General features: G+C 47.7%; 1 protein-coding gene and 1 pseudogene across 1 annotated transcript; both read right to left on the bottom strand.

Annotated features, from left to right (window-relative positions):
* Window positions 1–8,596: 8,596 nt before the first annotated feature.
* LOC149748244 (deoxyuridine 5'-triphosphate nucleotidohydrolase pseudogene) lies at window positions 8,597–9,145 on the bottom strand (annotated as a pseudogene).
* A 3,381-nt stretch (window positions 9,146–12,526) lies between these two features.
* Window positions 12,527–22,644, bottom strand: SLC22A13 (solute carrier family 22 member 13). Its single transcript, XM_030764136.2, is given in 11 exon segments — window positions 12,527–12,864; window positions 13,018–13,229; window positions 13,752–13,859; window positions 13,861–13,927; window positions 14,014–14,133; window positions 14,300–14,324; window positions 14,327–14,467; window positions 14,696–14,850; window positions 15,096–15,199; window positions 21,310–21,692; window positions 22,578–22,644. Coding segments are annotated over 11 exon segments (1,710 nt in total). The 3' UTR covers window positions 12,527–12,536.
* Window positions 22,645–23,585: the final 941 nt, after the last annotated feature.

Raw genomic sequence — 23,585 nt, 5'->3', positions numbered from 1 at the left:
CTGCCAATGCAGGCGACACGAGTTCGAGCCCTGGTCTGGGAAGATCCCACATGCCGTGGAACAGCTAAGTCCGTGCGCCACAACCACTGAAGCCCGTGCGCCTAGAGCCCGTGCTCCGCAACAAGAGAAGCCACTGCAGTGAGAAGCCCACGCACCGCAATGAAGAGTAGCCCCTGCTCGCTGCAACTAGATAAAGCCCATGCACAGCAACGAAGACCCAATGCAGCCAAAAATAAATAAATAAATTAAAAAACCAACACACACACACACACACAAATCTGGCTCTGAAATGGCCATGAACTGAGGCCAAGGTGGGTGGCTGCAAGCCTTGATCACAGAGATGAGAAGACAGGGCTGGTGCCATGGGGCACCAAAATGGTAGGGTGACAGACAGCAACAGAGAGCGAAGCTGGAATGGCAGGCGGAGGGGAGGAGTGAGGTAGCAACACTGACTGTAAGGATATTACCTTGGAACAGCAGCAAAGTGGGGAAACTAAGCGGGGCTGAAGAGGTCCTGGGTTGGGGCACCCCTTGGCTACCAGCAAAAGCAGATGCAGGTCTTCTCTGAAGGAAAATTTCTCCAAACTAAGCTTGCAAGGCTCTCACAGATTAAGATCAAGCCAAGGGCTCAAAGCAAATATTATCTAACCCATAAGAAGTTAAGTCATTCTGAGAGTAAGAGATGGAAGTTATAATTACAGAAATGGACTTATAACCAGAGGCAAAAAGCAGACACCTTTGGAGGGAAGACACAACTTCTAAAAACAAAAACTATTGAATAACAACTTGTTGAAATAAACACACTAAAGGGAAGGTTAAATAGATTCGACACAAAGATGAATTAGAAGATAGAAGATTTAACGTTCATCTAGTTGCAGGCCCAGTGGGAGAAAGAGAGAAGTGATATTTAAGGAGATAAGAGCAATCTATTTTCTAAAATTTGAAAAACATGAATCCTTAGAATCAGGAAACAGTGTATCCCAAGCAGGATAAATAAAAGAGAAACCCACTGTAACAAAGCTGCAGAACACCAGTGACAAAGAAAAGATTTTCAAAAACATCTAGAGAGAAGATAGATCATGGACAAATGAGCCGTGTCTACAGACTTCTGTTAAGAAACAAAAGTTGTGGACAACATATTTGGAGGAATTTTATCTTAAAACTGACCAAACCCATACTTGTAAGATAAAACACCTGAATCATTGAGGATCCAAGTTGTGATCTGAAGTCTATGACATTTTCATAAGGGTAAAATGTTACCACTACTTTAATTACTGTTATAAATAGCTTTATAATGTTGAAGACTCATTGTCTAACTCTAAGACTTTTTTTTTTTTGCGGTACGCGGGCCTCTCACTGTTGTGGCCTCTCCTGTTGCGGAGCACAGGCTCCGGACGCACAGGCCCAGCAGCCATGGCTCACGGGCCCAGCCGCTCCGCGGCACGTGGGATCCTCGCGGACCGGGGCACGAACCCGTGTCCCCTGCATCGGCAGGCGGACTCTCAACCACTGCGCCACCAGGGAAGCCCTAACTCTACGACTTTAAAATTTTCTTTTTCTTTTCTTTTTTTAAAGAAATAACCAAAAGTTGTTAAGCAACAAGGAAACCAGAAGAGAGTGAAGAGTATCTTCAACATGTTGATAGGAAATAACAGCCAACCTAGAATTGCTTACTCAGCAAAATTATCTGTCAATTAGAGTAAAATGAAGGGAGTTATAGTCAAAAATTGAGTTAGCAACAGATGTGATTTAATGGAACTTCTAAAAGTTAAGGAGGGGGATGCTCCAAATAAAATAAAATAAAATGTATATGAAAATGCAAAATCCTAAAATAATACAAAATTCAAACAATTAAGAATGGTTTTGGTGGGAATTCCCTGGCAGCCTAGTGGTTAGGACTCTGAGCTTTCACTGCCAGGGGCCCGGGTTCAGTCCCTGGTTGGGGTACTAAGATCCCACAAGCCTCGCAGCATGGCAAAAAAAAAAAAAAAAAAAAAAAAAAAGTTTTGGAGCAGAAATATACGGTATAGTGAAAAAAAGAGTTCAGAAACTGGATAAAAGAGGAACTCATCAATAAATGGGTCTGGAACCATTGGGGGAAAAAAAGAGGATAAAGAGGAGGAAAATTATGTCAAGACGACAAACTGATAGGCAGTGATGAGCAATCTAAATGGTAAACATGTAAGCAAATCCAAATATTGATTGCATTAAATAATAAAAGCTCTGTTCAATTGTGGAGTTAAAAAAAAAAGATAAAATGGTGGGCAGCAATAATATATTTCAGGATGGAGATGATGAGAGCCGAAGTATCTTAAAATCTTTCTATTGTTCAAGGTGTAGGAGAAAGACACCAAGATTTCAAAGTTACTTTTATCGTTTTGTTTTTTTTTTTGGCCACACCACGCAGCCTGGCTTGCAGGATCTTAGTTCCCTGACCAAGGATCGAACCCATGCTCCCTGCAGTGGAAGCACGAAGTCTTAACCACTGGACCACGAGGGACGTCCCTCAAAGTTACATTTGCATGATAAAATTTTAAGGATAACCACTACAATAATATAGCTAGAAAACAGCAATGGAAAAAGGTAGGCTAAAGAGAAAAACAAAAACAAGACCTCAATCGAAAAAGTGAAGAAAAGAAAAAAGGAAACGTAGAAAAAGTGGATTTCAGTAATTGTGACTGGAAAAATGAATCAAAGTATATTGATTATCACTAGTTAAAAGAGATAGTTAGATTGAGCTTTTGAAAAGTCAAATTAACATGCTGTTTTTAAATAGGGCGGCCGGGACTTCCCTGGTGGTACAGTGGTTAAGACTCTGCACTCCCAATGCATGGGGCCCAGGTCCCATCCCTGGTCAGGGAACTAGAGCCTGCATGCTGCAACTAAAAGAGCCCGCATGCCACAATTAAGACCTGGCACAGCCAAATAAATAAATAAATATTTAAAAATAAATAAACAGGGTGGCCAGTATTTCCCAGAACATACCCAGTTTATGTCTTTTATGCTTGTGTAATTATTCATAGTGCCCCCTTTCCCTCTCACAAGTGTTTTGATTTTGATGACAACTTGGTCACTCTGTAAGAAGGCACACTTAAAGCATAGGGACATGAAAAGGCTGAGAGTTAAAGGATGGAAAAAGTTATATTAGGCAAACAGTAATCAAAAGAAATCTGATTTAGCTATACTATTACCAAAACAAAACAAAAACCCATAAAGTATCATTAATAGAGAGATTCATTATCTAAAGACAAAAGGTTCAGTACACCAAAAAATTAAATATATATGAACCTAATAAATGTCTTCAAATACATAAAACAATAATGAGTATAACTCATAGGAGAAGTTGATAGCTCTAATACCATAATGAGAAATTTCAATGCACCTTTTCAAGGGGTCAAAATGTGAAAACTTAGCAAAGATAGATTATTTTAATAACACAATTAACAAGACTAAACTAATGACCATTTCTAAAATTCTGCATGTAACAACTAGAGAATACACATTTTTCTCAAGCCTACTCAGAGCATTTGCAAAACTTTATCATACACTAGGCAATAAAGCAAGCCTCGACAGAAATTTTCTTTTTTTCTTTTTGGCCACACTGCACGGCATATGGGATCTTAGTACCCCAACCAGGGATTGAACCCACACCCCGTGCATTGGAAGCAGGGAGTCTGAACCACTGTACCGCCAGGGAAGTTCTCACGACAAATTTCAAAGAATAGGCATCATATAGACCTGTCTTCTGACTACAGTGAGATTAAATTAGAAGTCACTAACAGCTTAATAATTTAAAATTCCATATGTTTTTCATACATGTGTAATACAGTTACATTCATTTATCACAGTCTGCATTCCACCCTCTATCTCCCTCTATCTCCTAAATGATTTTTTTAAAAAATTTGTACATGGTAAGGTCCACTCTATGGGCTGTAAAGTCCTGTGGGTTTTGACGAATGCGTGGAGTCGTGTATCCACCATTAGAGTATCAGACAGAAGCCTCACTGCCCTAAAAAATCTGTGCTCCACCTATTAAACCCTCCTCTCTCTTCTCAACCGGACGCGCAGGTTCAGCAGCCATGGCTCATGGGCCCAGCTGCTCCGCGGCATGTGGGATCTGCCCGGACCGGGGCACGAACCCGTGTCCCCTGCATCGGCAGGCGAACTCTCAACCACTGCACCACCAGGGAAGCCCAACCCCTGATCTTTTTTACACTATATCTTGCTTTTTCTGGAGTGTCATATACCTCTTTTTTTTTTTTTTTTTTTTGGTACGCGGGCCTCTCACTGCTGTGGCCTCTCCTGTTGCGGAGCACAGGCTCCGGACGCGCAGGCCCAGCGGCCACGGCTCACGGGCCCAGCCGCTCCGCGGCATGTGGGATCCTCCCGGACCGGGGCACGAACCCGTGTCCCCTGCATCGGCAGGCGGACTCTCAACCACTGCGCCACCAGGGAAGCCCGGAGTGTCATATACCTTTATCATACACCATATAGCCTTTTCAGACAGGCTTCTTTCACTCAGCAGTATGCACTTAAGGCCATTCATATCTTTTCATGGCCTAATAGCTTGTTTCTCAAAAATCACAGAATAATATTTTTCAATGTATCCACGTACTACAGTTTGTTTATCCATTCATCAATTATTGAAGGACATCTTGGTTGCTTCCAGTGTTTGGCAGCTGTGAATAAAGCTGCTATAAACATTTGCGTGCAGGTTTTTGTGTGGATACAGTTTTCAAATCAGTTGGGTAATAGCTAGGAACACGAATGTTGAGTCATATGGTAAAACTATGTTTAGCTTTGTAAGAAACTGGAAACTGTCTTCCAAAGTGGCTATACCATTTTGCACTCCCACCAGCAATGAATGAGAATTCTTGTTGTCCTGCATCCTTGCCAATTTATTTGATTTTAGCCATAATAATAGATGAGTTCTTTTATTTAGTTTTTCGTTCTTTTAAGTTGCACTTCCCTAATGACAAATAATGTTGAGCATCTTTTCATATGCTTATTTGCTATCTGTATATCTTCTTTGGTGAGTTATCTCTTCAGATCTTTTGCCTGTTTTTTAAATTGGGATGTTTACCTTCTTACTGTTGAGTTTTGAGTTATTTGTATATTTTGGATACAAGTCTTTTATCAGTTATGTTTTGCAAATATTTTCTCCAGTCTCTGGCTTGCCCTTTTATTCTCTTAACAGCATCTTTTGCAGAGAAGTTTTTTATTTTAGTGAAGTCCAATTTGGGACTTCCTTGGTGGTCCAGCGGTAAAGAATCCGCCTTACAATGCAGGGGACACGAGTTTGATCCCTGGTCAGGGGAACTAAGATCTCACATGCCGCGGGGCAACTAAGCCCGCGTGCCGCAACTACTGAGCCTGCGTGCCGCAAACTAGAGCCAACGCACCCTGGAGCCTGCGCGCCACAACTAGAGAGAGAAAACCTGCACACCACGGCTAGAGAGAAGACTGTGCACCACAACAAAAAGCCCACGTGCCGCAACTAAGACCTGACGCAGCCAAAAATAAACAAAATAAATAATAAATAAATCTTTAAAAAAAAGTCCAATTTATCAATTTTTTTCTTTCATAGATTTTGCTTTTGGTGTCGTATCTAAAAATTCATTGTCAAACCCAAGGTCACTTAGATTTTCTCCTATGTTGTCTTCTAGAAGTTTTATATAGTTTTGTGTTTTACATTTAGGTCTATGATCCATTTTGAGTTAATTTTTGTAAAGGGTGTAAGATCTGGGTTTACATTTTTTTTTACATTAAATTTTTGCACATGGTCATCCAATTATTCCAGTACCATTGTTGAAAAGACTATCCTTTCTCCATTGAATTGCCTTTGCTTCTTTGCAGTTGATCATATTTATGTGGGTCTATTTCTGAACTTTCTATTTTGTTCCATGGTTCTATGTGTCTATCCTTTTGCCAATACCATGCTATTTTGATTATGGAAGACTTTATAGGAAGTCTTAAAATCACGTAGTGTGAAGCCTCCAACTTTGTTTTTCTTCACTACTGTGTTGGATATCCAGGTCTTCTGCGTTTCCATTTGAACTTTAGAATAAGTTTGTTGATATTTGCAAAACAGCTTGCTGTGTTTTTGATTGAGATTATATTGAATCTATAGGTCAGTTTGGGAAGCGTTGACATCTTACCAACAATATTGAGTCTTTCAATCCATGAACATGGAATATACATATATTTTTTCTAAAGTTTATTAAGTTTTATAAATATATATTTTTAAGTTAATAAAACTTGTGACTATCTCAGAAGTCAGAGAAGAGATAATGAAAATTTTAAAATATTTATAAATGAGTGATAATATAAATGCTTATAAGTGAAAACTATAAAAACTTATACCACCCATATCAAACCTATGGGTGGTATAAAAAGTGGTACTCTGTGGGAAATTTATAGTGTTACCTGCTTTATAATAGAAAATCAGAAAGATTGAAAATTAATAAACTAAATGCCCATCATAGGAAGTGAAAAAAGAACAAAATAATATAAACCTAAATAAATAAAGAGATTATAAAGTTAAGACAGAAATAAAGGAAACAGGAAACAATAATAGCAAGACATGGAAACAACATTAAGTGTCCATCAACGGATGAATGAATAGAGAAAATGTGGTATATATTTATATATACAATGAAATACTATTTAGCCACAAGAAAAAACGGAAATCCTGCCATTTGTGACAACATGGGTGGATCTTGGGAGCATTATGCTAGTGAACAGACAGAGAAGGACAAATACTGTATGGTATCACTTATATGTGGAATTTTTTTTTTTAACTCAAAACTAGTGGAAACAGAAAGTTTAAGTGGTTTCCAAGGGCTGTGGGTGGGGAAATAGGAAGAGGTTGGTAAAAGGGTAATTACTTTCAACTATAAGAGGAATAAGGTCTGAGGATATAATGTAAAAACATGGTGACTATAGTTGATAACACTATATTGTATAATTGAAATTTGCTAAGACAGTAGAACATAAGTTTCTCACACACACACACAAAAAAAGATAAATATGTGAGGTGATAGATGTGTGAATTAACTAGATGAAGGGAGTCCTTTTGTAATATATATGTATCTCAAAGAACCACAATGTACACTTTGAATATCTTACAATTTTGTATGTCAATTTCACATTTAGCTTTGCTAAATTTTTTTTAATGTTTCAAATGATCAATTTTATATTAGGTATATTTTACCACAATAAAAAATGTTTTAAAAATATGTGCAAGGGTATTCCCTGGAGGTCCAGTGGTTAGGATTCGGCACCTTCACTGCTGTGGGCTGGGTTTCAATCCCTGGTCAGGGAACTAAGATCCCACAAGCCACGCAGCAGGGCAAAAAAAAAAAAAAAAAAAAAAAAAGTGCAAGACCTGTGTGTAAAATAATTATAAAACTTACAGAAATATGTTAAAAAGAAAAATTAATGGAGAGATATCTAATAGTCATGAATAAAAGTTGTCAATTTTTCCCCATGTTGATCTGTAGATTCAGTACAAATCCAGTCAAAATCCAAAAGGTATTTTTTTGTGAAATTTGTCAAGATAACTCTAAAATTACTATGGAAGAACAAAGGGCATGAATACCTAAGACAATTCTGAAGAATAATAAGGAGGAATGATTTGTCCTGTCAAACATCAGAATCTATTATAAAGTTATATTCATTAAAGACAAGGTAGTCTCAGTGCAGGAATAGCTAAATAGCCCAGAAATAGATTTATGCAAACAATTTTAAAAAACATTTATTTTATTTTATTTATTTTGGTTGCACCAGGTCTTAGTTGCAGCACATGGGATCTTCAGTTGCGGCATGCAGGCTTCTTAGTTGTGGCATGCGGACTCTTAGTTGTGGCACGCATGAGGGATCTAGTTCCCCGACCAGGGCTCAAACCCGGACCCCCTGCACTGGGAGCATGGAGTCTTACCCACTGGACCACCAGGAAAGTCCCAAACAAATCTGGATATATGAGAGACAGACTTGCATGACAGGTCAGTAAATGGAAAAAAATTAACATTGGTTCCTGTCTCACACCATAAACAAAAATTTCAGCCCTATTAAGGACCTAAATTTAAAGAACAAAACTTTTGTTAGAAAAAATATATATATATATATTTTTTCCCCCGACCAGGGATTGAACCTGTGTCCCCTGCATTGGAAGTTGGATTCTTTACCACTGGACCACCAGGGAAGTCCCTGTCCCAGCCTTTTTTCAATTTTATATTTGTATGCTCTTATATACTTTCATATACTTTTATATACTCTTATATACTTTTTATTTGATGTACAGTAAAATACACCCTTTGTTGTGTACAGTGCTGTGGGTTTTGACAAAGGTATAGAATTGTATATCTAGCACCAAAATCATGATGTGGAGGGGTTCCATTATCCCTAAAATCCCCTTGTGTTTCTCCTCCTTCTACTCCACAATATCTTGCAATCACTGTTTCTATAGTTTTGCCTTTTACAAAATGTCATTTAAATGGAATCAAACATTACTTAGCATCTAGGGTCTAGTTCCTTTTACTGGAATATATTTTTGGCTTTACGTGAAAAATGATTTCTTTTTTCTTTTTCTTTCACTTTAAGCAAAGTCTTTCTTTTCAAGGAACATTTTCTCATTCTCTGTTCTTGGCATACATTTTAAACTCTTACCAGTAGAACCAAAGCCTCCTGAAACCCTTACAGTGTCATCTAAAACTTGAACTTCCTCTATTTCTGGGTAAAAAAAATCTGTTCACAAATGAGCTGTGCAATTTTATCACACTTTTTACTTCAAACTTTGCCACAATTAAATAGTACAATACCAACATTTCCTCTACAATCTTCATCTATGACACCAGCTTCTACATCTATGAAATGTTTTGCAGCCAAGCTAGAACATGGAGCTACTCTCCCATAGCACCCAGAAGGAAGAGGTACCTGAATGTTGGTTTTCACAAGGGCTTTCTCCATAGGTGGTACTGTGCAATCACAGGCAGTGTACAGGTCAGAGCCTGCGGTGCATGTAGTCCCCTTGGTCTGGGCGGTGGTGTGCTCCGAGAGCTGGGCAAAGTGGAGCGGTATGCCGCCCTCCTCTGCAAGCTGGGCCACCTTGCTGGGGGAGACGACTTGTTTGCTGAGAGCAGGGCATGGCAGGGCAGAATGTGAGCACGAGAGGGAGCAGGGTGAACCAAAAAAGGATTTCTTAATCAGGACACAAAAGCTATGCTATTCTATGCTAACCATAAAATAGGGCTTCCCTGGCGGCTCAGTGATTAAGAACCTGCCTGCCAATGTGAGGGACACGGGTTCGAGCCCTGGTCTGGGAAGATCCCACATGCCGCGGAGCAACTAAGCCCGTGCACCACAACTACTGAGCCCACACTCTAGAGCCCGAGAGCCACAACTACTGAAGCCCGCGTGCCACAACTACTGAAGCCTGCGTGCCTAGAGCCCGTGCTCCGCAACAAGAGAGGCCACTGCAATGAGAAGCCTGCGCACCACAAGGAGTAGCCCCTGCTCGCCGCAACTAGAGAAAGCCCGCACACAGCAACGAAGACCCAGCACAGCCAAAAAATAAATAAACAAATGAATTAAAAAAAAAATTTTAATTATAAATTTGACTACTCAAAAATGAAAATCATAGAGTTAAAATAAACACAACTGGGAGAATATATTGAAAAACTTGTATTACTGGGGAGAAAAAGGATCAAGAATATGTAAAGAAGCCACAGATCAATAATAAAAAGACAACAGAAAAATGACAAAAGACATGAATGGGCATTGCAAGAAGAGGAAATTTAAACAAACATACGAAGAGATGTTCAACCTCTTTAATAATGAGGGAAATGCAAATCAAGACCATAATTTACACTCATTTGCTTAAGAAAACTTAAGAAATCTGACAATACCCAGTATCTATCTTTTATACATTTCTGGCAGGATTATTCATAGTTCCACTTTGGAAAACAATTTGGCATTGTCTTATAGAGCTGAATGTCCCCACACATTATGACCCAGCAATTCTACTCCCAGTTACATACTCTGGGCAAACATTTGTACATATGATCCAAGAAGAGTACCAAAACATTCACGACAACACACCTCAAATGTGAAGAAAAAAAAAAAAAAAAAAAAGAGCCCAAATGCTCCTTCAGCAGAGGAATGGATAAACTGCGGTGTATTTATCTAGTGGAATGCAATACAGCAATGAAAATGCATAAATTTCAGTTACATCTCTTAAGACTTGACCAGCCGTTGCTGGCTTTGAAGATACAAGGAACTGTGAGCCTTTGGAGGCTGGAACAGGCAAGGAAATAAATTCCCCTACGACAGCTGATTTTAGCTTAGTGAGACCCATTTTGGCCTTCTGACCTGCAGGACTATAAGATAATAAATCTGTGTGGCTTAAAGCCGCTAAGTTTGTGACAATATGTTACAACAGCAACAGAAAACTAGTACAGTGTGCATGTGTGTAAGTTTGGAGGGGGTGTCACAGGACAGAAGAGACTTCCCAGGCAGAGAGGGAGAGAGAGAGGGAAGGAAGAAGGGAGGGAGGGAGAGAGGGAAGGAGGGAACCTTTGCTTTGCTCAGAGAGATTTGGCTTTTGGGCCTGGAGCCAGCTTCCCGGGCAGGGTCCCCTTCAGTGTCCCCCACAGCATCACCTGAATACCCACAGGGGCCTGACAGTCTGCAAGGCCCTGGAGCACTTGTTCCCAAAGGTCCCCTGCCAGGTGGACAGGCCCCAGGCAATTGGTTCTCAATGTAAAAAGTGGAAACTAAGGCCTGGGACAGGAAGGTATAACCCGGAGCAGCCCCCCTTCTGAGGGCAGGAAATGGCCAGATGCCACACCTGAGAACTCACGCTTCCCAGGAGGACAGCCCGCTCCTTCCACAGACTCCCCACAGCCGAACAGGCCCTGTCCACATCTGCGCTGAGAATGCGGCCACACAGTTGCCAGGTGTCATCATAATTGCCACCCTCCACACCCTCCCAGTCCCTCCTCCCTGGAGACAGGACCACAAGCCAGGCCCAGCCAGACCCTTGGAAGCAGAACCCTTGGGTTCCACGGTATCTGGGGAGCAGTGTCACAATGGGGCGGGGAGGTCCTGGGGTGGGGTGGCATGGGGAGGAACAGCATTCCATTCCTGGGGCACAGCTGGCCACAGGCTCTAGGAACTGAAGGCGCAAGGCAGGCTGGGAAAATCTCCACGTGAGCCAGCCCCATTTCTCCGTGCAGACTGTTCCCAGCACCTGGAGCACCCGCCTCCCCATCAGGGCTCCACCTCCACTGAGGGAAATCCTCCCATCCTTCCACACACAACTTGGCTGCCCCTGTCCCCATCCCCCAGGAGGAGGGATGGAGAGGAGAGTAAGAGGAGGAACAGGCTCTCCACTCAGCAGCTCCCAGATCCCACCCGGGTGAGGAGGGAGTGTAGGTTAAAGACTTCTTGGTGGGAAGTCTGGGGAGCGGCAGTAGGATGGCTTTTCCTGTCTCTCAGAGGAGGAGGAGAAGCTACCTGGTAGGGGGTAGAAGGATGGGAGGCAGGCAGAGCGGAGTTTAGAAATAGCCACTGGTGAGAGTTGGAAAACGAGCTGACTTGAAAAGCTGGTAGGAATACGAGGTGTTGCTAAAGACCCAGTTGGTGTTGGTGACCATGGATTCATAGATCAGACTTGTTGGGAGTGTGACTCTTTCCAGCAGTGACCAGCAGTTGGGGTGCAGGAAGAGAGAAAGCAGACAGTCGGGCTCATGTGTTGCTATGGTCTTGCTAGCTGGATTCTTCTGTAAGAGGCTACGTGGGGATCCCCACGGGGCGGGGCGGGGGGGGGCGGCCAAGAGGTGAAGAGGGGTCCCAAGGGGTCAGTTGCAGGCACATTGCTCATACTAAGGACCAACGCAGAGGTCCTGGGATGATCGCTGAGAACCCCCGAAAATTCTCGTGGAAGACCTACTTTTAGGAGTCTGCCAGGGCCACTGACTGATGACTAACCACTGCAAGCCCGGAGAACTACCACCAGCGGCCACCAGGTAAGAAGACTTCTTCCCCTTTCCCTCACCCTGCGTGGGCCCTGAAGGAGCCAGAGAAGCAGAGCATGAAGGGGAGGAGGGGCCCGGAGAGGAACAGGACCCACATCCTCCCTCTCCCCGCCACTGGTCCCTGAGTGCAGGACAGGGGAAGGAGAATCTTTGAGGAGAAGGCAAGACTGAAGCTTCGATTCTGACTGAATCAGTGCCCGCTCAGCTGGATCAAATGCCCTGTGGGTCCCACCTTATCCAGACGGGCCTAGTCCAGCGATTGGAGGAACCACAACCTTCCCTTCATCCACAGCTTTTCCTTCACCTGCCTGGGTGAGTCCAGAACTTTTAAGTGTTTTTCTCTTCCTACTCTCACCTACTTGGAGAGGCCCTACCCAGCTGTTCTGTTTTTGGCTTGACTGTGTTTTCAGGGCAGGGGGACCCCAGATGGAGGGGATCTGAGGAGCCATATCCCCACAAGACTGTCAGAGAACAAGTGAAGCCCAAGACACACCCAAGACTCTAACCCAGAACAGGGTATTGGGCGTGGGGCTCTGGGGATGAGAAAGGTTTTGAAAGGAGGGAGGCCTGTCTCGGATGCTTCTGGGATTGGGCTGGGCAGTGGCTGGCTGGCTCTGGGGCCAGCTCATGGGGTGCTGCCTCCGTCAGCAAGACGGCCATGCTCATAGGTCCAGCTGTTCCCAGGGGAGTGCTCAGGCAGCTCTCTGCTGCTGCTGCTCTGGCTTCGGAGACACACTCAGAGGTACGTGCTGCTCTAAAGGCCACCCCTGGGCTAGAAGTACTTCCTGAGGCCTCGGAATCCTTTTCCGAGGGCACTGCGTTCAGAGGGCTGGAGGAAGCAGAAGGCTGTCATCGGCTGCCTAGGAACTGTTCCCGTATTACATTTCCTCACCATCCCCTCCCCAAATGGCGAAGTAGAGCCCCTTCGGGGATGGGGTCACTGATATGAGGTCCTGGGTTTCAGAGAGACCAAACACCTCGCTGTGGGCAGGACTCCTGCTCCAGGTCGTCCATGGCATCCTTCGGGCTCCGGCCATGTGGCTCTGGCAGCAGGGCACAGAGTAAGCCAGCCCCGATGGGGAGGCTGCCGTAGATGAGCATAGGGAGGGCCGTGTGGTACTCACCCAGCAGGGTCACGAGTGGCGTGAGGATGTCCCCGATCCTCGAGAAAATGCCCACCAGCCCCATGCCCGTCTGCCCGCGCAAAGGTGAGTGCAAGCCGAGAAGACCCGGCCTCCGCTGGGCCACAGCTCATTTCCTTGGAAGCACCCCAGTGTCTCATCTGGTCTCCAGGCCCATGCAGTCCAGCCAGCCTTCCTGCCCCCTCCTCCTGCACTTCCCCGAGTCCTACTGTGTGGCGTGCTTTTGCCACCTCCAGGCCTGTCTGCCTGCTGTACTCCTGCTCACCTGTCGAGTCTCAGATCAAAGGCTGCACCTCCTGACCACCTCCCGTCCCCACCGGAGTCTTCCTTCTGAGCCATTCATCAAACTTGGGACTTACTCCATGTTCCAGTCCTGACAAGGCCAGGGTGTGGCCCCTCCTGTATCTGCCCTCCGCTGCCCTCCGCTGCTCTCCACTGACCCCATCCAGCCTTGGACCCCATCCAGCACTGCTGCCCCAGAGCCAGCTCTGTACGCTCACTGGGGAACAGCAGTAAGGGCAGAGGGGGGGTGGCCAAAATCAGGGTCTCAGGAGCAGAGGAACAGGAGTTGCACCTGCAGTCCTTACCTGATGACAGTGGGGAAGAGCTCAGCAGACTACACGTAGGAGATGGTAAATCCGGCCGCCGTGGCAAACTTCCCCACCAGAGCCATCACAGTGCCTGGGGAGCTGGGGGTGTTGGAACAGATCCAGGGCATCCCCCGTGGGGCCGGTCTTCTCTGGGACCATCCGGGAGGGAGGTGCAGAGTGAGGGGCCAGGCAGGCCGGGCTGTGTGGTCAGATCAGGGCAGGGCTGGCCCAGCTACTGCAAGTACCTGGCTCAGGAGCTCGGGGAAGAGTTTTCGCTTGTTGACCAAGGCCACCCTCTGGATCAGTTGTTTAGCCTCCTCTACCCTCCCCCGGGTCAGGAGCCACCGTGCAGATTCCGGCAGAGCCCTGTAGGTCGGGCTGTGACCCTGGGGCCTGGACCTGGGCCTCCCCACTCCCCCAGGAGCCTCCCCGCTGTCCCAGTGCACACTGACCCCACAGGTTCGCTCTCCCAGACACCTCTCTGGACATGTAGCCGACCGAGGGGCAGCTTGCCTGGGAAGTATCTCCTCACCAGAAGTAAAGGAAGAGCGGAAGACAGGTGCAGCGCCAGCCACCTGGAAGAGCCTCCAGCTCTGGACGTCATGGGTGAGTCCTGCAAGGGCCATCTGCTCCATGGAGAAGGTGCACTGGGCCAGCACCACAGCCTGAGTTCTCCACCAGGGCCCCACCCACTCTGCAACTGTGAGAACACTGAGTCTGAGGCTGGCCCGGACCCTGCCCTCTCACTCCCTGCCATGGCTAGACGCCACCAGGTCAGGGGCTGTGGTCCTGGCCCGGTACAGGGAGCACTGGTACCATCACATTAGGTGCGGGGAGTTGAGCGGGCCCCACAGGCAGCGTGGGAACGTGGCCACCCAGACCCCAAGGCCTCGCTCTGCGGCTGGTGGCACGGGACCCAGATACCCACGTAGGGTGACACTGCTGAAGTTATATCCAACGACGGCCGTGGCCACAGCAAAGCGCAGGGCCGTGTAGAGCTCAAAGCCGGGCACAAAGGCTGCGGCCATGCCAAGGATGGCGAAGAGTAGCAGCTGCACCAGGATAGTGGCCTCGCGGCCAATCCTGGGGTAAGAAAGGGGCAGGTTGAGGAGGGAGTCTGTCTGAGGGGAAGGAGGGAGACCCAGCCCCCGGCCCTGCCCTGGGTGCTCTGTCTGCGGGAGGGTGCAGGGCCCCACCTGGGAGCCCCATTGCGGGAAGCAGGGCCTTACCTGGAGACCAGTGAGAGGGGCACGTGGTGGGGAGGAACTAGACCCTGGGCCAGGAACCCAAGAGCGTGCTGGGTTGGGGGAGCTGCTCAAAGTTCTTACCAGTCACAGAGGGGCCTGACGATGAGCGCCCCGGTGAGGAGCCTAGCCAGGTCCACCGACTGGGAGGTGTCCTTCGGATGCTTCCGACCACAGACCAGGTTCAGCTGAGGCAGACACATGCAGATGTGAGTCTAGGGGCAGCGAGGGCGAGTCCTTTACCAGCCAGCCCACCCACCACAAACCTCTCAGGACAGAAGTGGGGCAGGCAAGGCATCCCAGGGCACCAGCGTGAACTCAGGGTGCACAACACGATACTTAGAAGTGTAAAGGGAAACACTGTGACCCTCAGCACCTGCTTCGTATCAAACTACCAGCTCCAGATGGTTCATGCAATCTTTTTCAGTGACATCATATCTGTGTGAAGTTGTGTTTTTGGAAGTTACTATGAAAAAAAGCAAGCACCATGTGAAACTCAATGTGGAACAGAAAATGAGGTGGCGGGGTTCAAGGATCAAGACGTTTTGCAGTTCCCAATACATCCTATTAGGAAGTAATTGCACGTTAGGGTGAAATAAAAGTGTTTTCTTTTGATTCGTGTGTATTTTTTTTTAAACAGCTACTGAGTTATTAGTACATAAATCCTTCTTAAGTTGTTTGTTTTTTGTCATTGGTGTTGTTTTGGGTTGCACTACGCGGCACGTGGGATCTCAGGGGGATCACATGGGATCCCTGAGAGCAGGGATCGAACCCGTGCCCCCTGCAGTGGAAGCATGGAGTTTTAACCACTGGATCGCGAGGGAAGTCCCCCTTCTTAAATTGTTTGGAACAAATTACTTAATATGTGAAACTTTTAGGTATTTTTTTGTCCTGGAGATGCCAAGTAAAATTATTGACCCACTAAGAATGTACAGTTTGGGAACCTCTGACAGTCATTAACTGCTTCTTCCTGACAAATGGGGCCTCTTTCCCACAACCATGGCACCCCCGTGACCTGCTTGGGCCTTTCCAACTTTTCCCAACTGGCTGCAGAACCCCCCTGAAACTCCCATCATTCACAGGCAGTCAGAATCCTAAGGAGCCCTCACACACTCCTCGAGGAAAGAGATTAGGATGGAGGAATGTGCAGGCCTGCACACACGCGGACACACACACAGACACATACACACACAATGTGAGGGGGACAACCCACCTGGAGACTCACAGAGAGAACTTGACAGACCGGGAAACCAAGTGATGAAAATATGGGTGTCCATGCAAGTCTGTACACTCGTCTACTGCAACGTGCACATAACAATAAGTGCATGTGACTGATATTCCCCACCTCCATCTGTGGGCCCCGCAGTGAGTTTTATGCCCCTCTGCACATAGCTCAGCTCCATATGTTTATGAGGGTATCATGACACGAGCTGTTCTCCAGAGCTCACAGAGGTAGCTTCACAACAATATTAATGCTTTTTTTTAAAAAAAAAAAAAATTATTTATTTATTTAATTTTTGGCTGCGTTGGGTCTTTATTGCTGCGCGCGGGCTTTCTCTAGTTGCGGCGAGCGGGGGCTACTCTTCGTTGTGGTGCATGGGCTTCTCATTGCGGTGGCTTCTCTTGTTGTGGAGCACAGGCTCTAGGCGCGCAGGCTTCAGTTCTGGCACACGGGCTCAGCAGTTGTGGCGCACGGGCTTAGTTGCTCCGCGGCGTGTGGGATCTTCCCGGACCAGGGCTCGAATCCGTGTCCCCTTCGTTGGCAGGCAGATTCTCAACCACTGCGCCACCAGGGAAGCCCCTGTTAATGCTTTTTGAGCGCTTACTCTGGGTTGGATAATGCGCCAAATGTTTTACGTGCATTATCTCATTTAAAAAATTTTATTTATTTATTTTGGCAGCGCCGGGTCTTAGCTGTGGCACACAGGATCTTCACTGCAGCATGCAGGATCTTTAGTTATGGCATGCTGACTTCTTAGTTGTGGCATGTGGACTCTTAGTTGCGGCATGCGGACTCTTAGTTACGGCATGCATGCGGGATCTAGTTCCCTGACCAGGGATTGAACCCGGGCCCCCTGCACTGGGAGCGTGGAGTCTTACCCACTCGACCACCAGGGAAGTTCCATCTCATATAATTCTGACAACGATCCTTGACTTATTATTATATTCCCCCAGGGGTCCCCAATTCCTGGGCTGCGGACCGGTACCACTCTACAGCCTGTTAGGAAACAGGCTGCACAGCAAGAGGTGAGCGGTGGTGAGCAAGCGGAACTTCATCTGCCACTCCCCATCTCTCGTGTTACCGCCTGAATCATTCCCCCAACACCCCCCCGGCCCTGTCGGTGGAAACATTGTCTTCCACGAAACCGGCCCCTGGTGCCAAAAAGGTAGGAGACTGCTTTATTCGTCTAAGGGAGAAGAGGTTAAGCAGCTAGTCCTGGCAGTGACTGAAACTGGATGGCAGTGAGTGAAACTGAGGGAAAGCTAAGGTAATGTTTCCTGAGTGAAGGAATGAGTGAATGAAGGAAGGAACTAATACCTTCAGTCAGATGAGTAGCCAATCTCCATTAGTTAACTAACCTTTAGCAAAAAATTAACCAACTCAGGAGGCAGCATTTTGCTCCTAGTTCTGTCCTGAAGGACAACTGTTAATTTTATTTTTATTTTTAAAAATTAATTAATTTTACTTTTGGCTGCGTTGGGTCTTCATTGCTACCCTCAGGCTTTCTCTGGTTGCGGTGAGCAGGGGCTACTCTTCATTGCAGTGCGCGGGCTTCTCATTGCGGTGGCTTCTCTTGCTGTGGAGCACGGGCTCTAGGGCATGTGGGCTTCAGTAGTTGTGGCACGTGGGCTCAGTAGTTGTGGCTCACGGGCTCTAGAGCGCAGCCTCAGTAGTTGTGGCGCACGGGCTTAGTTGCTCCGCAGCATGTGGGGTCTTCCCGGGCCAGGGCTCGAACCCGTGTTCCCTGCATTGGCAGGTGGATTCTTAACCACTGCGCCACCAGGGAAGTCCAACAACTGTTAATTTTATAAGAACTTTAAATATATATCAAATGATGAATGGACTGCCCCTGAGAATGAAGTGCAGCAGGACCAGGTACTTGAACTTGTTGTTCCACCCAGTTCTATCCGGTTTGCTTTTTGTCCAGCCACCACAGATTGCTTTGTAGTTAAACACTATTTAAAATAAATAATAATGAACAAAAGGCCTGCTGCTGTCAGCCTCTGGAGTCAGAACTGAGTCACTCTGTGTGACTCTGAATCTGTTAGCTGACCTGCTGGTGTCTTGGTTTCCCACGTACAAAATGGGGATGAAATACATTCCATGGTATCGCCAGATAGGATTAAAGGAATTAACACATATAGCATGCTTAGCACAGTGGCTGTGCTAGGTCAGCAAATGTTAGCTCAGCTGAGGCTGTACTGGCCCCTGTGCCATGAAGCACACAGCTGGTGACACAGGCATCTCAGACACAAGGGGTGGTCAAACTCTAAAGGCATGAGTGCTGAGCCATGGGACTCCTCTAAGGCTGCCACCCTTGCTTAGTGGACGCCATTCACTACCTCCCTGTAGTTGAGATATCCCCTATCTTATCAAATCCTCATTCTAACTCCATGAAGGCTTATCATTCCCTCTGTTTTGCAGCAAAGACAGAGGCTTGGAGAGGTGCCAAGACCTACCCAAGTTCATGTGCTGGTGTCATGTTGCAGATGGAACAGAGATGAAGAGGGCTCCAACTTGGGACACCAGTTGTCAACCTTCCCAGCCCTAGTGCCTACAGTGGATGGTTCTGTCTGGGGCCTGCCACGGTGGCCCACAGCATCCCACCCCCATTTCCTGGAGGAAAACCCATCACATCTCCCTTCCACTGTTCCAAAACCATCAATGACTCCCTTTGGTCTCTAGGAGACAGCCCCAATTCCTCAGCATTGTATCTGAGACCCTTTAAGAGTTGGCTCTTGCCTTTTCTCAACCCCTTTTGTATGTGAGAATTGCTCACAGGGGCCAGGCATTTTCGTGCTCCAGACCCTAGAAATGGCTATTCTCTCTGCTTCCCCTTCCCTCCCATTGCTTCCTTCTGTGGTCCCAGGACGGATCACACTGTTGTTGCTATTCACTGATGGTCTAGTTGCCTCCCTATTCAGAGGTTCGTGTGGACAGGGCTGGGAGTCATTTTCTCTTTTTCCAAGGATGGGCACCCAGGAAATGTTGGACAGGCAGGTTGAGAAGGAGAAATGTACTCTGTCCTTCATGAGCACACTGCCTATAAAGAAATATATTCTTTTCTTCTTAAATTTGGATTGTTTTGTATTTCACTTTGCATATGAAGTTGCTGTTATAATAAGGAAACTTGGGACGTCACCTCAGAGGAGTCCTCAGTCTGTAGCAGAACCCCTGCTTGTTGACTGGAAACCAAGGTGGATACCTCACACAAGGTAGCCCCAGAGTTTGGGGTTGTCATGTGGTTCAGGGCACAAAGTACCAAAAGTGTACATTGCCCTGAGAGTCGCAGTTCTTGGGAGGGTGGATCCCTGGGAGCATGTCAGGGAAAGGCCGGAGGTCCAAGGTCCCACCCCAGGGTCAGCAAAGACTAAGTTGGTGACTGAGGATAAAGAGAGAGGCCCCCGATCCTTGAGAACATCCCATTCATTCCCATAACCTGCCCAGCCCTATCCCAGGCACACCAAGTCCCTGCTGCTTCCCAGACACATCACCTGCTTCCCGTTGCCAGGCCTTCCTTTTGCTATTCTCTGTCTACAAAGGCCTTCCCCTCTTCTACATCAATCTTATTCTGGTCCCTGGTGCCCAGTTCACATACCAACTCCTTCAGGGAGTTGCCTGCCCATTCCCTCCCCAGGAGGAAGCAAATTCTAGCCTTAGAGCCCATCTAGCCCTTTGTGCCTCTACAAGGAGCCCAGATGTTCTCAGAGAAGGTGAATAGGGTGCCTCTGTTCTCTGTTCCTTGCATAGTTAATACTCAGAAGCTGTTGGCTAAATATAATTGCATGAACAGACCAGCAAAGGCTGTGCACAAGACCTGGAGTTGGCTCCAAGCACTCTGGAAGTCTGCCTGGGCTGTAAGGATGGTGACATTTGGCCAGATGGGCAGAGAGTTTATGAGCACATGTAGAGAAAGACACCTCCACATCTAAGGACCGATGAAGACCAGACCTATCACGGGTGGGATACTGGGGAGAGGATGGAGGGGGCACTGAGGGTCAGACCGGCCTAGGCTGGGCTAGATCCAGGGGCTGGCAGAGTTCAAAGGCGACCTACTCCCCCTGTGGGGTGGAATGAGGGGGAGGGTCAGGAAGAAGGCAGGAGGACACATCCTCAGGCTGCCATGGTTCTGGAGGCAGGTGTATGGTCACATATTAAGAAGTGAATGTTTAGTCTCGGGGCTCAAATTGCCCTCCACAGAGGTTCAGGATTTGCCACCATTAAGGTGAGAGCTGCACAGATCCCCAACCCCTGCCCCTCAGGCTTCTGGACTATCTGTGCTCTTTCCCATGCCTGCAGGGAACTGGGCAGCAGGTGCCCCGAATGAGAGAGTCCCGGCTCCACCATCAAGTCTTTACGTTGCCCTCGCCAAGTCATCTCCCCATTCTGTGCTCAACCCCACTGTCTGGGAAGCAGCCTTTCTTGCTCTGAGGTGGTTGGAGTGGGCAACTTTCTATTGATCTGCCAGGGTCCCTACTACGAGAATGGAGTTAGCAGGAGCAATTGCCCAGTTATGTGCAGGACAGTCCTAGAGTCCTGGGTGTCCTTCAGGGTCTAAGAGGCAGGCAGGCAGGCAGGAGGAGATCTAGAGAGAGAGGCTGAAGGCAGGAAGCTCGAGGCAAGCAAGCAGGAAGGCAGACGAGTGGACAGGGAAGGGGTAGCATCAGAGGGTTAGTTAAATGCGAAGATAGGTAAGCAGGCAGACATGCAGAGGTGGACGGAAAGACAAAGGCAAATGGACAGGCAGATGGGAACATGGGGGAGAGAGAGAGAGAGGCATGAGGACAGGAGAACAGGAGAGACAAGAAGGAGGGCCACTGGGCAGACAGGCAGCGGGACAGATAAAAGCACAGGCAGAGATGAATGGACAGACACCCTGGACAAAGGAAATGGATGGAGAGGTAGATGAACCAACAGGCAGAGGACAGAGAGCAAAACAGGCGGACCCACCGTCATTCAGGCATGGGGTGCAGGGGCAGTCACAGAGGCAGCCACCAGAGACTGAGGGCACGGGGTCGGGCAGATGAGCTGATGGACTCAAAAGAGGTGGAAAGGTAGGCCAAAGGGCAGCCTTACCTCATTCTTTAGGGATAGGGGCCTCCTGCAGGATAGACCCGGCCCGCCTCGCAAGGCCTGTGTCTCACTGAAGCTGTGGCTGAGGATGTCCTCCAGGCTGGCACCGTTGGGGGGTGGCCGGAACAGGAGGCAGGGCTCAGGGCTGCCTGCAGCATCCACAGGCACGCTCGGCACCGGCTGCTCAGCAGCGCTCAGGGTCAGAGTCCGGTTCTTGACCCAGGCCACTGAACAGTGGTGGGCCTCATCCAGGACCATGAAGACCTGGGTGAACATGCAGAAGGCAGTCAGGAAGTTGGGGACACTCAGCAGTATCAGCAGCTGTACCTGGAAGCGACCAAAGCTGCCAATGTCAGCCGGGACCTGGGCAAAGGGAGCCACGGTCACTGGTTACCGCCTCCTTAGCTGGGGCCACCAGGCAGCTCTGTAGCTCGCTCTGGGGCACGGGCTCCTCTGGGCAGTGGCGGTGCTGCGTTACTGTTTAAAACAGCCTTGCCTGGCCCCACCTGTCACACCTCAGCTCCCCAACTCTGGTCTAGGAATGACAGAATATGATGAAAAGATAGTCCACTCTGACTTGGAGGATCCGAGGATGTTTTATGGACCGTGTGACAGGCACCACGAGAGGAACTTCTCAGGCCTGGCACACAGCAGTGAGCTTTAGCCAAAGGTTACACGGTATACAGGGACAGCACCCCCTCTAACTGCAACATCCTCTACAATTCACACCAGTGCAAACCCCTCCCATTATGATAGAGTCCAAATTCTGAGAGTAATTTCAGTGCGACAAGGCAGTTGCTACTACACTGCACCGCGGGGGATAAGTCAGTGGAGCAGCAAGGACCCAGCCTGCACATTAACTTGGCCAACAGCCCAACCTGGTCTCATGACCCTGAAGTTATTTTCTTCTGCAGGGTATCTAGCATGTGGTGGTATGCAACAGCAGTCAATCCAAGGGTAGTATGAAGGTCAGGAGACCCACCAAGGGCATAAATGCCTTTCCCTTCAGCAGCAGAGCTAACCAGTGCATCTTGATCTCTATCTAATCAAGGAAGGAACCATTAACACCCTCCCAAGACAGAAACAGATGCAAAAGCTGCCCAAGGGTAGCCCAACCACCCTGAGCAACCTTGGTGAGCACAGAGGGACAAAGGACAAAGCCCGAGCCCCCGCTGTGGAAGCCCCCCCATTTGGGGGTCAGTCCTATGACCCTGCTGGAGTCGAGGTTGGGATGGGGCACGGCATGGGGGCTGGCAGGTCAGGATTCTTACAGGACAGGAGGCTAACAGAAGGCAGGACCTCTGACAACAGGAACCTCCCAACGATGAAAGCCCCCATCCTTTTTCCCTGGGGGGAGTCTCACTGCAGGTAGACCCAGGGCTTGGAAGGCATCTAGTTCAATCATAGGAGGTGGGGAATGGTGGGATTAAATAGAGCATTAGGGAAAAATACACGCTTGGGTATCACATTCACATATTTGCTTGGTAAGCATCGGAAAGCCTTTTTGTGTTTTGATTTTGAGACACTTTGAGATAAGAGATGGGCAGAGAAGCATGGGTGAAGGGAAGGCAAGGCAGCAAGGTTGTGCAGGGCCGTTCCTGATACAGTGTGCCTACATCCGCGGCCTGTTAGTCAGCACGGAGGGGGGGTCCAGGTAGGGCAGACGCTGGAAGGCAGAGGCAAGGGTCCACAACCCTGCCTAAGGAGAGGACATTCCTCTCTGCCCCCTCCCAAACTCCCCACCAAGCTCCCCACTGTCCCCAGCCCCACCTCTTCTTCCTCACCCACCTCGCTTGCGTGTTCTTGTCCTCAGCATAGCCTTCACTGAATTGCCAAGAAAGCAGACGCTACTACTTGCTGCTGCTCACTTTGGCGTTCACATTATGGGGAAAACTGAGGTGGAGACAGGAGCCTGGGCTCAGTGCTCATCATCTTTTCACTCTGATCAGGGTAAGGATTTCCGCTCTAAGGCTCCAAGGGGACTGGAGGTAGGAGGCAGGGAGCTTGGTCTCCACCACTGATTCACTGTGACCCGCAGTCTGCTCCTTCTATCCCTCTGGCCTCTATTTCTGCATCTGTGTATAAGGAAAACTTGCACTAGATGCTCTCTAAGGATCCTTCCATTTCTTGGTGTAGGATTCTAAAACACAGATAGATAAATGATGAGGAGATGCTGATAGACGAGTGAGACTCAACCAAAGACCTTCCATAGTTGTAACTATGATCCCCCAAATGCCACTGGCTTCACTGCCCTCCCAATTGCCCCAATCTTAATTTCT

The sequence above is a fragment of the Delphinapterus leucas genome, chromosome 10 (assembly GCF_059928025.1).
Source record: "Delphinapterus leucas isolate spDelLeu-1000000601 "Yukka" chromosome 10, BTC_Dleu_Yukka2, whole genome shotgun sequence".
NCBI classification, from domain to species: domain Eukaryota; kingdom Metazoa; phylum Chordata; class Mammalia; order Artiodactyla; family Monodontidae; genus Delphinapterus; species Delphinapterus leucas.
This window is presented reverse-complemented; position numbering and strand designations above follow the sequence as displayed.